Below are 18,356 nucleotides of genomic sequence, written 5' to 3'. Positions count from 1 at the left end.
CCTGTATTTATACAACACTGCATTATTTATAATATCCTTTTCAGGAGAAGGAGGATATGAGTTCTTTCCTTCACAGTTTGACTATTTTTTTTCTTCCCTTCTCCCATTTGGAAAACATTGATTTCTTGCCCTCATTTCTCCCACCAGAGCTGTAGCTGACCTGCCTGTGTTTAGTTTACTTCTGTAGGCAAGATGCTCAGTGGTTGAAAAGCACAACCAAGCACCCTGGAGTAACAGAGCTGCCCTGATTTCCCCCAGCTGGGATCTGCTCCTGTCTCCCCAACATCTGCACGTTTGTGGGAAGTGATTAACAACTGCTACAACACTGCTGGGGAGGGGACAATGGCATAAAAAATGTTTGGCCCCATGGGTTTCTGTTTCTGGGTGGGTTTTGACTCTCCTGTACTAAGGATCTGAGGAAGTTTATTGCTGCAAAATAATAAAATATTTAAGACTGATCAAATTTTGTGTGGAAACTATTTGAGAGTGTCAGCTTAGCTGACAGGCAGCAGAGGCTGTAAGATTTTACAGTCTAGAGCAAACAGTGAGGAATTCCAGCCCGTGTTACATTCTCAGTGTCCTGAGCTGTTAACCCATGAGCATGCTGGCAAGGTACCCAGAAACTCCTTCAGCAACAGAAGAGTCTGGAAAAAACCTTTTTTTTCCCTTCTACAGAACAAATGTACCAAGGACACAGATGTTTCCAAAAGGGTTCTTTTAATCAGAAGCAAGTCTGCAAAAGAAGAAGTAACTTTCTCATATAAAATAGTGTAGTGGTGAAGGTGAGGCTAACAAGAGGTGTGGAACAAAAATCCAGGGCAAATCTCCAAGGAGACACTGAATTAAAAGCAATGATCCGATAACCGGAGTACACCGAAGGGTAGCTCAGACACAGCTGTGTGAGGTGCTCCTACCCCTAAGCTGACAGCAGATACCAAATCAGAGGACGGACTCCAGCCCAAGAGAGGCAAAGTGACCAGTTACAAACTCACCAGAATATGGGGTTCTTGCACCTTTCTGCTACCTGAGAGCTCCCACTGCACTGTGACAGGCCCCAGCAAGGCCCAGGGGTGTAATGACACCACAGGGAGCCCTGGTGGCACTTCCCACCTGCAGAATGCCACCATTCCATGGTAGCAGAAATTCCCAAATCTAGTGAATTGGACACAAATGGGAAAACACCTTGATATAGAACTCTGTAACCCCATTCCTGTCTGTATCCAGTGATTCAAGCCCCAAGAAAGTGCACAGTGATCAAACAGCATTGAAATAACGAATATCCTGTCAAGTCTTGAGGCCCCAAGGCCATTTAAAGCGGGAAAGTGGCAGCTTTGAGAAGATAAAATTCTGAGTCAGAGCCTGAATCTCAAGTGCTAATGGTACTTCACTCCTTCTTCAAACAAATCTCACCTGTCCCAAGTGTCAGGTGTGTGCTTATCCACTGTGGCTCTCTGCTGTCGGGTGTGGCAAACTCTACACCTGCACAAAGTGCAAAGCAGCTTTCTTTTGCTGGGAGGGCTGGGGGAGGACAAAAGGAGTACAGAAATACAAAGAACAGAAGGGATTGGAAGTGCCCAAGGCCAGGTTGGATGGGGCTTGGAGCAACCTGGTCCAGTAGAAGGTGTCCCTGCCCACAGCAGGGGGATTCATACAAGGTGATCTTTAAGATCTTTTCCAACCCAAACCATTCTGGGATTCTATGACTTGTCAGGTGGAGCCATTTCAGGCTTGGGGTGAACGTGCTCCTAATTCCAGAGTGGTTTCCATAAGGAGGTTTCAATGGGTTTTGTGGAACCACATCATCACACGTGTGGCTTTGTTTGAACACTACACCAACAAACCTTTCTCCACCTCTGGAACCTCGTAGCTTCTAGGAACACCTTGATAATGTGTGGATTCCACTTGTGCTGGCAACAACCTATAGGAGCAGCCTTAAGGAATGTGACTGAACCAGCAGGGACTCCAGGCTGAGTGGAGCTGTCTGCAGTACAACCTGCCCATGTCCCAACACTCTGTGGTTCTTCCTTTCCAAACATCACCCCTCATTGCCCTTCTGGCTGCTACTGGTACAGGAGATCAGTGAAAATGGGAGGTTTTAGCATCTTGGTCACTCTTAACACCACAGGCTTCTGGACTTCAAGGTTTCTAATGCCTCTGCCAGAGGTTATCTTTCTTATGTGGTTGGTTGCTTTCTTTTAAAGTTTTTGATAAATTCCTTTTCTAAAAGGATTTTTTGCTGACAAGTTGCCCTGTATATCTGAAAGCAATGTGTGGGAGAAGACACCAGTGCTCTGAATGTATAAAGATCTCTCCCCTCCCTTTCTGGAAAGTGGATTAGATAATATTTGGATGACCCAATGGATTTCTTGAGGGAAGCAATGGCAAGGATAATAAATGCATCCCCATGTCAAGATACTTAGTCCAAACAATTGCTACAGCAGTTTCTGGCAGAGACCTTGGTATAAGGAAGAAAAATGAGATCTTGGCCCATCTGCAAAACATCACTGGTTTTAACACTCAAAATGAAGAGGGAAAAGAAAATCTTTTGAGTAATAGATTAGTTTCTTTTCTGTGCGTTTTTATTTCTTCTCTCCAGTCATGCCAGCTGCTCCCAAAAGTGGGATCACTGGCCAAAGTGTGATTCCTTTAGTAAATGCTGATCAAAGCCTTTGCTCTCACCTCTCCCTGCCCTCCCCATGAAGGCATTCCACAAGACATGAGTGACTCGGAGGGTAGGGAATAAGAGACTGTCACTGATGAAAGCAAGGGAGTGCCCTCTCCTGTCCCTTGTCACCACTGCCATTTGTACCTGCACAGCGCTGGCCCTGCCCAAACATCAGAGCATTAAAAGGCAGGAATGGAAAATGCTCCACCCAAGGGTGTGGGCCATGGTGAGGACACACTACTGTGACACGGATTTTGGGGGGGATAAAATGCTCTATTCAGAGTGGGCTGGAAGAGCACAGCTCCTTTCATGTGTGCACTTCTGCACGTGATTTATGACAGGGACAAGCTGAGGTTTGGGGCTGGGAGCATTGCTGACAGTGATGACTGGTGTCACCTCAGCCCTGGCAGGGGGTGAAGACCTGGGCACTTTTTACCTGCAGGAGGCTGGATATTGTTATGGCTGTTGCATGAAAAACAAGCTCCTATTAAACCATTCCCTGAAATGTCTCCCTTGGTCATTTCATGATGCTGCTTTCATTTTTCAGTAATAGCCACCAAGAGACCTGAGAAAAAGGGGAAGTGAAATAAATAAATAAAAATAAAATATCCTAAGAAGGCATTCTAAACATAAGCCTTCATTTTTCAAGACTATTCTAAACAGGAAGATGGAAATGGAAGCAAATTCAATGGGTGAAGTTACTGTAACATGACAACTAATGTTTAAAAGTTGTATTTCAAGGCTGCAATTCCCAAAGATTGCAGCAATGAAATAGAGCTCTCTTCTTAACTGATGGAGTATTTCCTTCCAGATAAAACAATTTCCCTGATATGTGAAGTAAATAAAAGCCACCTATTAACCATATTTTACAAGTTGAGTGTGTTAGCAAGAAAGTGGAGGCATCACACATGGAGCTACACAGGATCCTGCACAGCAGAAAACACATCCTGTGCTCAGCCAAGGGCTGAGCAGGGCACTGCACCTCCTCATCTGCAACTGCCTATGGAAAATAAATCCATGTGTCACAACAGCCAGCTCACCAACACAACATAACCAAGAGTGACAACAGTGTGCACGAGAATGGGACAGAAATACCTTTGTTGGGATCAACAGGTCCTAAAGGAATCACACCTAACCTGTTATTTTGACAGCAGTCAGAAGAAAAGAGCCACACAGCCAACTCAGCAGGTCCTCAGCAAGCTCAGGCTTTTTAGTAGCAGCTGGTTCTGAGAAAAAAGGAACAGTCTTTTCTCACTTTGTATAGATTGTGCTGCTCCCCATGTTGTCCTTCAGTGGAGCAGTGGCCACAAAGTCCATTTCCTTTATTCCCTGTTGTTTTCTTGGATTTTTTTCTCAATGTGGTATCAGATCAGCCCCAGGGAGTAACTGCACCCTACACCAACTGAGATCTGGCAATATTCAGGAGATGTGCAGTTATGCTATGCTTTCCTTTGGAGCAAAATCTTCGGTGTCCCATCTACTTCCTACTAATTTACATCCCTAAAGTCCTCAGTGGTCCTTGAAGAGCTTCTCCTGCAGCACTACCTCTTACACCTGTTGGACAAGCGCCATTACATTTCCAAGAACAATTGCGTTGCTGTGTCAAATGTATAAAAACGTGTTTAAAATATGTAATCTGATGCAGGAAATGACAAAGGAAAAGGAAAACAAATCAGAAAGTCACGTAGATAATTTTGTCTAAGAAACAAAAAACGCAGACTGAAAACAAATTTTGGCAGTTCAGTAATTAAAGCAAAGTCCATATGGCTTAAGAGAACAGTCAAAGTGCACAGAAGGCAGTGGGTTTTTTGTTTGCTTTCCTCTTCACAGCACACTCCAAGTCATCCTCTTTGGAGCCCCATCTCCATCCCACACACATCCTACCCAGGTGCAGAGAGGAGGATGACTCACGGGTTTTTGGCTCAGCCGTGTCTTTGCGAGTCCCTTGCCATCTAATGAGCTGTAGATCATTATCCCAAACTCAAAAGCCCTTAAACACACCCACTGGAGTTTTTGGTTTTGAACTTTTTCTTCCTGGAACCTTTGGAGAGGAACAGCAATCCAGTGCCAAAGCTATGCAGAGTCTGCATGCACCAAGAGCAGCAGTGCTCGGAGGCAGTGCCAGAGAGTAAAAGCAGTTCTGAGATTGTTTGTCCTGTCCAAGAGGCACTGAAAGGTGACAGCAAGGCTGAGCTGGCCCTTGGACCTCAGCTGTTCTGGTCAGGTGCCACCAGGATCCTGCTCCTGGGCAGCCTGGTTTCAACAACCTGCTCTGAAGACACCACCTCCCCCTGCCACAGATGTTCCACATCCCTTGAGAGGACAGGGACAATTTTCTATGGTAACAATGCCCACATGAGCCTTAACAGAACATTTGCAAGCACCAATTTTCCTGGCTTATCCACCTGGAAGGAAATGCCAGATCCTGGCGTGGCAAGGACTCTCCTACTTCCAAAATCACTTTTCAAACTCTTATGATAATAAGTCTGCTGACCCAGGACTGTTGCTACGTCCAAGGGCTGGACTTGGATTCTTTCAATGCCTGACAACTTCCTTGTGAGTAAACAACTTGCCACTAAACATGACAGACTCAGGAAAAGGATAGAAAAGAAGAGAACAAAAAGTGAGCTGTACAAAAGGATGGAAAATAAACTAATAATCTCCTCTTTTCTTTTGAAAGGCTGTAGTTTCAAGTGCACAGAGCAGGCTGTAAACGTGCACAAGGTAATTCATGACCCCGATGCCTGAAAAACCTGGTTAGCCTTATTTGGAGACACTTTTTTGCTTCTCCCAGATATGAAGCTGCAGAATCAATAAAAGGCACCTGTGGACACCAAAACTCACCCAGTCTGTGTGGGGTGTCTTTGTACTAAAAAAAATAAAATTAAACAAACCCTTCCACTGTGTACTTTTTTACAGACCAGTAAACAGAACTGCAGAGTCTGGGTGAGAAAGAATGCTCAACTTCTGTTGGCAGCACGTGGTAACTCTGATGATCAAAACCCTCATCAATTAGTAAACTCTCTAGGTTGTCACTGCAATTTTAATTGAAAAAATCCTCTGGCTTGCTGGGTTGTGTCCTTTGACTCTTAAAAAATGACTGATTCAAATGGTACACACAGTCCACAAGGAGGATTAGAGCCACACCAAAAATAGACTGACCTTACATCTGAATTCTTCCCACTTGCTTCACCCACCACTGCCTACAGCACTCTTTTGAGCCATCTCCTCTTCCAAAGGCCCTCAAGTTGGAATATTTAAAGAATGCAGCAGGTCCCATTTGAAGAAGAAAGAAAAGCAGGTCAGTAATTCAATAGAAATACACCAGTAGTGAGCTTAGAGCAGTGATACATCTGAGCCTACATTGGTCAGCCAGTGCTCCTAATGTGTGGAGCAGTGAGGAGAAGAGAGGAGGTGTCTGCTTTTCACCTAAAAATGTGTCCATTTTCTATGTTTTACTACTTTACCTTGATGACAGAGAAAAATTAAAAAGAAGAGAAAAAGAAAAAAAAAGAAGAGTAGAGAAAAAGGAAGGAAAAAGGAGCCTGGGAGGTTTTATGTTTTCTCTTCAAATCACATCACAAAGTCACTCATTGCATCTAGGGAATTCACCTGCTTGTTTGGGAGCGGTGGGACAGGAGGAGGGGAGAGAAAGAAAGAGGGAAGGAGAAGGGCATGGGAGCTGCTTCCTGAAGCAGTGTTACAAAAAGCGGTTAAAAAACCCCTACTATTCACAAGTGGTTAAAATCATCACTGTTCAGAATTCCTTTTTTTTCTTTTTGTTTTCTTAAACAAAGGTTCAGCTAGTTGAGCTCCGTGTTTTTATAGAGTTGATTGTCTTCAGAAAGAAAAAAATAAACCCAACCAAAACACCAACAACCCCAGCCTCAGGTGTGTTCCCATCCGTTTTTCTACCCTGATAAGAGAGGTCCCGCACAGTTCAGCATCCCGGGCACGCACACGGTGACTGTCCCGCCGTGTCCCCAGCTCAGACAAACGAGGAGAATCCTGTCACTGGAGTCCGGGAGCCGGGAGCAGGCTGTCCCGTCGGGGTGTACACCCCTCCTGAGCTCTGTGTCGTGATGACAGTCTGGAAATAGGGTTCTGTCTCGCTGGCCGTGCACTCCTCGTATCTGTAGGACGCCGGGTGCTGCTTCACCCCTTTCTGCTGCCGCTTCCACGAGTTGTAGTAGGTGGGGTCGCTCATGTAATGGTTCACAAAGGAGTGCTTGGGCAACTCGTCCTCGTAATCCGAGTCAGTGACCTGGGGCATCAGGAAAAACAGAATTAAATAACTGGTCATTAGCATCGATGATTTTTTTTAGCCTGTTGTGCTCGGAGAGAAATGAGAGGCAGGTTTAGCATCACTGTGTAATCACCATGTAATGTTAAGGTAAGAGGGATGGCGGTGCAAGTGTGGTACGTGCTTCTGCTTTAGCCAGGCTCTGCTGCTGGAGGGAGAGTCCCCTGATGATAAATGACAGAGAAATCCCTTCTAATTCCCTGCAGAATGGTGCAGGGGCAGCCAGGAGCTCCTGTTTGGGCACAAGAAGCAGGCAAGTGTAGAGAGGTGACAGTGAAACCAACAGCTTTCAATCACAATCAGAAATATTGCAATTATAGCTGAGCATCTCTCTTCTGATGGAAGGACAGCAGGGATGCCTTCCACACAAACACTCTGGTTAGGCAGGCCGATGTTTGGGGTGGCCAGCCCAAGCCACCTGCACAGGATCTGGGTGCTAAGTATTGAAAATTAATTCTTTAACTGGAAGGGAGTTAAATAAAATCAGACTTTTTTACAGGCAAATAACACTATTTGCATGTTCCAGCTGATTATTGGTGGTACAAGGTACACAGCCAGCGGTGACAGAAGAAAGAGAATGCAAAATCTGGGAGAGAAGAGCTGCCAGGCAGGAGGGGCTGCTTCCTTGGGATGAGTCAGACCCAGCTCTGCGCTCAGAGCGGATCCTACCCCTGAAACATTTATGCACGGTGGCTGGAGAGCTTCAAAGCTCCCATCAATATCAAGCAGGAGCTCTATTGAGATGTAACCAGATAAGCTCTGTGCATCTGCCCCTCCTCTGAAGTGCTGCTGCTGGGATGCAGCTGGAGGAATCACAGAGGGTTTGTACATCTCTGCTGAGCGCAGAGACCACGGCAAAACCTCAGCCATGGAACCTCAGCACACATTTTCCTTCTGTTCCCACTGACAGTTCCCACCAGTAACAGCCCCATCCCATCCAGCACTCAAACATTTACCCAGATCTCACACCTTCCCTCCAAATCTCCGGTTAGACCATGCAAAAGCTTTCATTCCATTCCCTCCCCCTGCAATAATCTGCATTGCCAATTCTAGAGGCAATTAAATATCAAAGTAGGAGCTGCCTAAGATACACAAGAGAGACAGGTAAGTGCAGCTCATCGCTGTTCATTGCTGCAATTAGTTTCAAAAGGTTGGTGTGGTTCTGATCTATGACACCACCCAGCAAACACACATCCTTCTTGATCCTGCCTGCCACAAAACTTGTCTCTCCTCCTCTAAAGCGCCTTTTTAATGGTCTCTGAAGAACAATCCTCAAATGCCTTGTGAACCATCGTTTGAAAAGGGCACAGCATCCATCATCCCACTTCTTTGCTTAGGTAGCTGCTTCAATACTGTTCTGTGCCCATTTTCCAGCACAGAGGGTGATGGACAGAGCTGAGAAATTTTTCCCAAGGCTTTCCAAAAGTGAGCAAAGCAGCTCTTTACAGCTTTGCAAAACTTCCTTTCCACTACTACCCAGGCTTTGGCTCTTTAGGAATTATGTACTGTTTGATTTTTAAGAATGAAAAGCTTCAGGTGCCTTGACAAGTAATTACTAATACAACAAAGCCCTACCAGCATTTAGTAATTATTCCAGAAGGAACACAGCAAGCCTGTCTCCTAGAAAAACACTCCTTTGCACCAGCTGCCAGGCTTGGGAAGCCAACACCCGACTCCCTCCAAAGACCTTCTTGAACAGGTGGTTTTTGCAGCATTCCTGGAATATCCCCAGATTTGGACCACTTCACAGCCAGTGGGTGCAGAGAGCAGCTCCAGAGTCTTGGCACTGCTGCCAGGAACATCCTGCCAGCACTGGCCTGTCTGTTTTTGCAAGGGGCTCCAACAGGAGAGCCGTGGATGGCTGCAGATGTGGCAGCATGGCAGGGCCTGGCAGCAGGAGCGCAGGCTGGTCCTCAGCTGCAGACACAGCCAACTTCACCAAACACTGGTTCTCTCTGTACTCAGCAGGAAACAAGTTATTGCACTCTGCATCAGTCTCCAAACATGATGCTGTGTGTCCATAGTGCAATTTTAAGGTAAATGCCTGGGAAGCTGAGGGATGGAAGCTGATGTGGAAGTCTGTGCATCCTGAGCAGAGACAGGTGGATTGCTCACCAGGAGCAGCACCTGGAGGTGTGAACTCCTCCAGCTCCCATGGATGTGCTCTCTCTATCAAAGGCACTGCTCTCCTGTGTCCTCTGACTCCTTCCCACCATCCCTTTTACTGACCCAGACACACCAGGGAAACAGCCCTGCTGAACAGAGGGGTCACAGCTGAGCTGAGGTGGCAGAAGCATGAGGAGCAAAAACACCCCCACAAACTTCTAGTGGCTCTTTATGAGTCTTTCTGATGTCCCCACAGACACAGAGGATCTGTGGGGCTGGATAAAGCCAAGTAAAAGGCTGGAAGCCATAAGGAGAAATGCAAAGAAGCATGTGACATGACTTTATAGCTGTAATAGCACTATTGTACCAGTACTGCAACCACTTGAGCTCTGTCCATCACCAGCAAAAAGACCACTCCTTCACAAAACTAATATAATTTCTGTTCCTATGCCAGGTTCTTTCAAGATTGCCAGAAGTCAACATAATAAAGAGGAGAAATCTCAGGAACACTTTAAGATGAGCTGCTGCTGTTTGAAATTGAGGGAATGTAGAACAATACCACTTGCTGATAATTTGTCCACCAATTAGTTCATTATACCAATTGAAAGGGAACACTAATTTGGTGTAAACAAGGCCAGGGTCTTTCAGAAGGAACTGTCATGAAACATATAGAGCTGCAGTAACTTCAGCCTTTCATCATCATTCAGACTGATGCTGGAAAGAATAACCTGCTTGTTAGTGTTGATACAACATATTTTTTCTGTGTTTCTTTCAGAGCAGGCAGGAACTGACTATTTTGTCCGTGTTTCTGAAGTATCTCCTAAGGTCTGCTCTCAGCAAGACTCCAACAACCACCCTTATCAGCAAGGAGTGCTCTAAACTGGCATTCCACAGCCTGATGAAAATCAAGGAGAAGTAAGATAAACCTGTTTAGCATGACAATACGGACAGCTTATACTAGAGGATTACTCTTTAGTGGTTTTTAAACTATTGAGTAAATAGAAATGCTGCAGGGCTTTTTGCTTTGTTTTCAGTTTTCTCCTTTCCCTTCGACTGTGGCTGTGTTACCTTGGAAACCTCCATGGGCTGGGGCGTGATTGGGTGTGTGGTGACATTACACACTGTCAACCAAAGGTGCATGGATGCCTATGAAACAACAAATACAGAAAATGAGAGGCTATTTAGGTATATTTTTCATAGCATAAAATGCACAAGTGCCACTCAGAGGCAAGTCAGCCACCAGAGTTGGCTGGCTTAGTCAGTGGGAAATGTGATAATAAATTTGATAATAGTTCCAGTTATCCTTTTAAGTGACTACAAAAGAAACAGCCTCATAAGATTACTTCTAAAAATGTACATAACAGCAGGATTTTTTTTTTTGTTGGCCTGAAATACATATGCTGTAAAAGAGACAAGGTAACCCAGTATGTAAAATATTTCTCTGGACATGGGAACCCACTCTTATTTTATGTGTCACCTGCAGCTGGTTTCCACATAGTGCCCAACTTGTCAAAATCACTGGAGAGATTTACTGGGAACAAGTTAAACCCTGTTCCCTCTGAAGTGTTAAGTGGAAATTAATACCTTCCTACAGAGCTGAGAAAGCCAAAGCCAGTCAGACTGCAGAGAGCAGTGGGATGCCCAGAGCATCCAGCACTGAATGATAACGTGTGCAACCTGTGACAGTATTTTCTCCTGGAAACAGTTTTTGGGAGACCACAAGGACACGTGAAAAGACACAAATGTGCACCAACCTCCCCTCTCCTCCTGCTCTGACTTGGCTGGATGACACTGCAAATGTATCATCAGATTTTGATACATGGTGAACACCAAATTTTTTCAGATTATCTGTCCAGAGCCTTGTCCACTTGACTCATTAACTAAAAGCCTATTATTATTAATCATTTAGAATTTACACTCATAACAGTCTCCTGCTCCATACCTGCCAATTAAACTTCTTTAACCTCATTAACAGTACTGGTACTTGGCTTTCATGACATGGAGTAAGTTCACCACTTGATTTATGAATATTAAGAGTCCTACTTTATTTCCTCTTTGTTTCTGTGTGTCTCTCCTCTCCTCTCCTCTCCAGGAGGGAGCTTGGAGGAATGCTCCCAGGCAGCTGTGTTTTAAGTGCAGTCAGTCAGCCCAAGAGTTCTTCATGTTTAGTAAACCCCAGGAGACTTGAAGCCAGTGAGCTTCCTTCTTTTCCATATGAAATCCTGACACCTCAGGCAACAGGCGTAAGACTAAGCAGTAACACGGTGACAAGTCGATTGAAGGCAAAGACACAGTTTTTGTCCCTGCCTGCCCTGATGTGCATCATATTAAGTGGAATTTGAGACCCACACACAGATGTATTAGAGGAAAACAGCATCATGACCCTCTGCTGCAGAGCACCAAACCTGGATAGAACTCTTACATGAAAAGATATCTTTAACTCTTCATCTAATGGCAAACGTTTCTGCCTGCGAAGACAGATGGAAAATCTGAACCTCTCAGAAAACAGAGCTTGCCTATTAAGATCTCCCCTGAGAACAGAAACTAAAAGAAAATAAAAGACAAACAGGAAGCACTAACAGGTACAGGAACACTTGAAAAGAGAGTGGTCAATCATCTATGCCCACCTCTGCCCCAGCCCGCCCTCACCCCCTGTCTGCACCTGCCAACATAAACAGCATTTTCAGGCTGATCAAAAGGCAGCATCTCCTACTGCTACCTCTACTGGGAGCACATGAACATTTCATGACTAAAAGCACTTCCCACCACAAAAAAACCCAAACAAGCATCAAAAACATTAAACAGGCAGGCTGCATATCCAAGCCCCAAGGAAAGACAGGGGCATATTTTGTGCACATACTCACATGCCCACCCACATTCACAAAATCACCAGAATCTCGACAGCAATACAACAGTAAATAAACAGTATCAATAGCCCAAGAATAAACCCACCAAAATCACTTCATTTTCTGCTGTACAAACAGTGCATATAGGAGGCATAATGACACCCTGCAAGGAAACTTCAGCACATCACCAGGAAATACCACACGGGACATTGAAATTAATGTCAAAAGGTGCCAGCGCTAAATTCACGATCATGCTCAGCAAACTGTTTTAATGACAGGTTTAATGCTGGGTTGTTACAGTGACATGACCAAAGCACGGTGGGTTTAATCTGGAGGGTAATGCTGGAGCATTGCAGAGACAGCAGCTTGAGCTGCACCAAGGAAAGCTGCCTGCACAACGGGTCGGCCACAGGGCAGCACAAAGCAGCAGGCTGTCGGTGGTAATTAGCAGGAGGTGAGAGCTAGGTAGCCAGGAAAAGCAGCTGTAGCTGCAGGTGCAGAAAAGCTACAGATGAAAACTGTCATCTTCTTTCACTACTTGCTGCCTGTGATTTTTTCTTGCTGGAAGGGTCAGGTTTGGCACGGTTTGGCCCACTGCTCGCTTCTTGCGCTGTCAGTTTGGATTCATCAGGATCTCAGCTGACAGCATCTGATTTTAGAGACAGATTTACCTTTCTGGATCTCCTTTGAAGTCTGGCTATTCACCCCTGGACTTTCACAGACAGTGAGCACTTTCTTCCTTCTTACAGGGAATGTAAAACACAAGTTGGAGCCCTGCCAGATGGATAATGCTGCCATACACCACCTTCTGTGGAGAGCAGCCCAAAGGCAAGGCTGGGGTGGCCAGAGAGCTGAATGGGCCCTTGCAGCCATGGCCATTTGCTCCTTGGCAAGTTACTCACTCCCCACCTACTCCCTCTCTAACCAAGGTAGTGGCTGACACCACTCAGACTCTTCTGAATCGTGGACTTTGCTGGAGCTGTGAAACTGCAAACCACATTCCACACTCCAGTCAGAGCAACAATCCAAAGCACAGCTCACCTTTAACCTTGCCCAGACAGTAGCTGGCTATTTTGCAACATGTCTGTGTTTTCCCAAAAGTGCTCCAAGTTTGCAGCCCCCAGGCAGAAGAGAGTTTGCAGATCCTTCCAGAGAGATCAGCACACACTCTGAGACTGATTGCACTTATCTTTCTACCTGAATATCTGCCAAGGCCAGGTCTGGAATCTGCCCTGGCTGGGTCCTGCTTATCATTCTTTCCTTTGATATTTTTATTTTAAGATGTGATGAAAACAGCCTGGCGAATTGAACCTTTTAAAATCCTTGAGACAGACAAACAATGACCACACATCATGATGAAGGTATGGGACTGGGATTTCAAAGACTTGCCAGGATTCAGCATGGAAATGACTATCTGCAGTGTCTGTGCAATGTGAGGCAGAGGGAAATCCTTACCTCTGACTCTGACACTTCCAGGGGCTTCTCGTTGAGGCCCAAGCCCTCGGTCAGCACAGCCCCGTTGTACTTGTTGCAGATATCCTCATCAGAGTAGTGCAGCCCCCCTGGGCTTGGCCGAGGAGGAGACCTAGGAAATGCAAAGGATGAGTGCTTGGGATGTTGTTATTCCCCTGGAATGAATGAAATCATGCTTAGAAGCCAGAATCACAGCTTGAGGCAGAGACTTGGGTGTTTAAGTCTTTCCTGGATTTTTCAGCCTCTCCCTTTTGCCTGTTTAACAGTGTTTGAAGCTAGAAAAACACACATTCCAAAAGCACAGCATTCCCAGCTTTTTACCTGGTTCCATTTTTCTTTGAGAAGGTGCTCTTGATGTTCAGGTGTCTGCTGTTGAGCTCCAGAGCAGTGAAGCCTCCATTATCCAGGGTGACTGACTCCTCCACATTGGAGATGGTTTTACCTGGAGCCAGGAAATGAAAGGTTCAGCTGAAACAAAAACACTTTTTCCCCCAAATAGAACTGCAGGAGCAAAGTTGTTCTCCTTTCTGTTTTATGACATAATTAATTATTTGAAATTCTCTTTACTTTTCTTACTGGGAAGTGAGAACAGTGAAGGCAAGGAGTGTATCAGGAATGTGAAGAGGAGAAAGAAGTCATGGATGGATGGATGGATTTAATTGAGATGGAAGTATCTAATCTAGCACAGATAAACTGTGCTTGAAAAGTGCTTATTCTTGGTTTTTGACTATAAATAGAAACCAGGTAACTAATTTAGGTGGCTACTGAAGATGTCCTAAATCAGGTGCTGTGAATCCCATTCCATGCTGACTGGAGCAAAGCAAGAGAAAGTAAGACTAGAAAAGGTAGAAAAAGAGGAAAAGAAGAGATGAAAAAAAAGAGGAAAAAAAGCAAGAGGCAGGGAAAAAAGCACTCTTCCATTTGTAAGTGGAGAGTAAATGGGAAAAACATGCTGCAGCTAAAATGGGGATCAGGTATGGAGAAATGACCAGACAGTGTAAGGCAGGAATGAGAACAGGGTGGGAAGAAGAAGGAAAACACAGCCCAGTGTATCATTTCTTGTGATCAAATCTAGCAGGAGCTTGTTCTCTCCTGTGCTCATCCTCTGTCATCCTGAAGGTGTGAGCTGAGCCCGTGGCCCAGAGAGAAGGGCTGGCTGCCACTTTGCAGCAGACAGATGCTTTATCCTCAGCTTCAATTGCAGTGCTGCATTAAGGCTCTGTGAACATGGGGATCTGACAGCACAGGTCAGACCTGCCTTTTCATGTCTGTCCCCCAAACACACAGTAAAACTAAGAAGATGAGAGATTTCCTATGAGCTGTGCATACAAATATGTAATAGTATTAACTTGGTAAAATGCCACGGTATGCATACATCTTATATCTCGTGGGACTGAAATCTGATTTTCTAACACTTGTTAGAAGTGAATTACAAAGAAAGAGAAGATCTTCACTTTGGGACTGAATTACTAAATACTGCTGGAAGACTTCATTACATTAATCCCTAAGAACAGGTAGTGCAGAGACCCATCCACCTGATTCTTCTCATTAAAGTGCCTTTTCTGGCACCTCCTGGCATCAGAGAAATTTCTTGCTGCAGGTGGGGGAGGCTATCAGAGAAATACACATGTGAACAATCCTCCTAGGACTTTATCATGTAGGGAGAAGAAAAGGTAAAAACAATAGTCAGAGCTCTCAAGAATGAGGCTTTTTGAAAGGGGACTATTTGGCATTCCAAGTTACAGAGCAGGTAGTTCCTCTTTCCTTTCAAGAAAGGAGACTGGTAAAAAATCATCACTAAAGGAAAATTCAAAGCTTGATGCTCACTAGATATTAAAATTTAACAGATAACCAAGACACTTCCTGGCTGCTTGGCCCCCAGCCCAGCAACTGCAGCTTGGCTTAGGGAAGGAATGTGAGATGTAGGGCACTCAATACAAAGGAATTGTGATATAGTCCTCACACACAGAGATTTAGAATATCAACATTGTTACAGCCATGGAAAAGCAGAATCTTTCTCCTTCTCTCCGTTTATCAGGGAATTATGACAAAGTTTAACAAAGTCTCAGCTAATTCCTGATTTATTCCTTATCTGCCAAGTGTTTGACCCAGACTCTTTGGCTTTTACTGCAGTCCCTGGGACTGACTGAGTCAGTCCTGTCTGAGCCCATGGCTGGTCAGTGTCCAAACCCTGATCCAGTGTGGCTACAGACAAAAGCCATTTCTACCAAACCAGACAGCAAAAAGTTCCAAGTCCTTCACCAGGCAAAATAGCTCTAAACACAGTCCCTGCTGAGGAAATCAGGGGTTCAAAGGAAAGGTAATTCTGATTCCCACAGCTGCTGAGACTTCTGCACAGCACAGACATGATGCCTTACCTCCATTACAGTTCTTGTACTTCTTGCTCTGGCCGTGCAGGACCAATGCAAACACCACCAGCAGGATGAGGATGAGGCTTGAGAGAGCCATCACCAGCAGAAACCACCACTCCTCATAGAAAGGGGCTTCTGTTTGTGCTGAAAGAGCAAAAAACAAGTAAAAGGTCTTCTTTATGCCCCTTTAAAATTTTCTCTTGTTCCCCATATTGAATGATGACTGCAGTGGTGCTCAGGGGAGAGAGGATTCAGACTCCTGAGGGGCTTGCTGACCCTTCTAAAATGGTTTGGGTTGGAAGGGACCTTAAAAATCATCCAGTGCCACCCCCTACCATAGCAGGGACATCTTCCACTATCCCAGGTTAGTGGGAAATTATCCAGTTATCCAGGCTCCAAGCCCCATCCAACCTGGCCTTGGACACTTCCAGGGATGGAGCAGCCACAGCTTCTCTGGGCAACCAGTTCCATCTCTACAAGCACCTTTCACACCCCTGGAGCAGCTCCACAGGCCCTTAGCTAAGAAGTTATCACCAGGAGAAGAGAGGCAGGTTTCTTCCCACAGCTCTGCACAGCTACATTTCCTGACCATGGCAGGCTTGGCACTCCTGGCTCAAGGGAACCACTAGTACACATGCCATGACCCATGCTTATTCCACTTTTTGGGAGGCTTACCTTGCCAAAATGCTGTTCAGTGGCCCTTTGAAAAATACAGCTAGTGACAGGGAGCAAAGTTCAGTGTCTTTCAGTACCTCCTAATGGAGAACTTCCAACTTTCACTGCTACTCTTTATCACTTCTCCATCCACTAAGCCAAGCCTGATGTGCAGCACAGGGGTATCAATTCAGTTCCCTGGGTTTTGTGCAGACTCAGGTCATTTCATCCCATTTGACCTCAAGGGACAACACAAAATGACACAAACTTGCCCTTCCTGGAGTTACCTCGCCAGCCTTGGGTTAAAGTAATAAGTATTGTTGTTTTCTTGCAGTGATTCTCTTCATCCTCCCTTGAGCTCCCTCAGCTTTGGGGAAAAAGTGCAGCTTCTGAGCAGGAGCCAGCAGTTGATATAATTTCCCTGTAGTCCCTAAGGTGGAACACCACCTGGCAGGAATGGGTGATGCCAGGAGAACAACCCAACCCCTCACTATCACCAAACCCTCTTTCCCTGACTGTCCCAAGCCTAGATCTGAATTAAAGTCTGTTCTAAGCCTGACGATATGAGCACGAATTTGTTCCAGATCACTGGGTATTCTGCAGCAGGGAAAAGCAGCCACGCTTTTTCTTTGCTAGGAGGCCAGTCCAGGCCAATAAAATCCTAGAGACAAACTGCACAAGCCATGCTGGGCTGAGCAGATTCAGGGCAATTTATACCTCCCTGTGCCAGCTGAAGTGGCCAGCCTAAAATGCTTTTTTTATACTTTTATGACTGTGAATCTCAATGGAAGCCTCTTACTTTCATGCAGCAATTTGAGAGGAACAGAAGCATCAAAAGGAGGCGAATTAAATAGTTCTCTTCAGGTGGAGAACTTACAAACAAGCAGTTTATTTATAGAAAGCATCACAAGGAGATGCATGCCCTGCTTCAGAGGAATAATGTCTTCGAGCAGAGGAAAGGCTGACATGATTGCTGGTCCTTTACACTGTTACAGCCCCTGTGAAACCCCAGACAGGAAAAACACTGACTCTTGGTGTTTGAAGTGGGTTGTCCATGCCCTTGTCCTGAAGAAGAAAAGCCAGGGTAGCACTCACAGTGAGATCCATGGAAGCTCTCACAGGGTAAGTGGTTAATTGTGTCAGGACAAGCGCAGCAGCCGCGATGGCGAGAGCAGCGCTCGCTACTCCTGCCTGCTGGGGAGTTGCTGAATGGTGTTCATGCCTTTCACTGGAGCAGCAAAGAGATAAAAGCCACTCCAGATACTGGAGCACTGCCAGGTTCTCAGGACTCTCCAGAATTTTGAATCACAAAGCCGCTTTATCAGGTTCTTTTATTCCCCTTGTCTTTGCTGACACAGCAAGGATGAAACTTATGGCTCAAAAGCCACCTTGAGCTTGGGGAAGAGGAGACCCAGCAAAGCCTTCCCAAGGGCAAGGTCTCTCACCTCTCCACAGGCCAAGGCACTCCAGCTGCCCAGCCCAGGCAAACTGAAAGGAATTTGACTTTTAAGGTATTTAAGTCCCTTTGGAAATCCAGAGGGCTGGGCTGCTCACTGGGATTTGGGAAGCACATTTAGGTCACAGCCCTGTGTGTAAGCACAGGAGAGCTGGGAGAGTGAGAAGAGCCCCAGATCACCAGCAGCAAAGTGATGGGACTGGAGGCATCACACTGGAACAGCAATGCCAGCACAGAGGATTATCAGGAATAATGTGAAACTGCTGTATTTGTGAGAGCTAAATACAAAGTAACACAAAAAATGTTTATCAGAGTACAGAGTAAAAAAAGAAAGCAGAGCAAACATAAAACAGACTAGGAATGGAGAAAAAGCAAACAAATTGTAGACTCTGCAAATTAGTCTTATGACGAGATCTGACATAAACACTCTGAGTAGGTTCTTTATCAAGCTTAAAAATGGCACGTGCATATTTTTCCTCTT

At 45.4% G+C, this 18,356-nt stretch overlaps 1 protein-coding gene across 2 annotated transcripts in view; it reads right to left on the bottom strand.

The window, feature by feature from the left end:
- Nucleotides 1–700: 700 nt before the first annotated feature.
- Nucleotides 701–18,356, bottom strand: part of SDK1 (sidekick cell adhesion molecule 1) — a 380,447-nt gene continuing 362,791 nt past the window's right edge. For both annotated transcript variants that reach the window (XM_015643063.3, XM_015643064.3), the window contains 4 exons: nucleotides 15,772–15,909; nucleotides 13,715–13,835; nucleotides 13,376–13,505; nucleotides 701–6,929 (listed from right to left, as the gene is read on the bottom strand). In XM_015643063.3, coding sequence (XP_015498549.1) covers nucleotides 6,654–6,929; nucleotides 13,376–13,505; nucleotides 13,715–13,835; nucleotides 15,772–15,909 — 665 coding nt within the window. In that variant the 3' untranslated portion in view covers nucleotides 701–6,653. The remainder of the gene's footprint in view (nucleotides 6,930–13,375; nucleotides 13,506–13,714; nucleotides 13,836–15,771; nucleotides 15,910–18,356) is intronic.

Source organism: Parus major, chromosome 14 (assembly GCF_001522545.3).
Source record: "Parus major isolate Abel chromosome 14, Parus_major1.1, whole genome shotgun sequence".
Taxonomy (NCBI): domain Eukaryota; kingdom Metazoa; phylum Chordata; class Aves; order Passeriformes; family Paridae; genus Parus; species Parus major.
The sequence above is the reverse complement of the archived record's forward strand: the minus strand, read 5'-3'. Positions and strand labels throughout refer to the sequence as shown.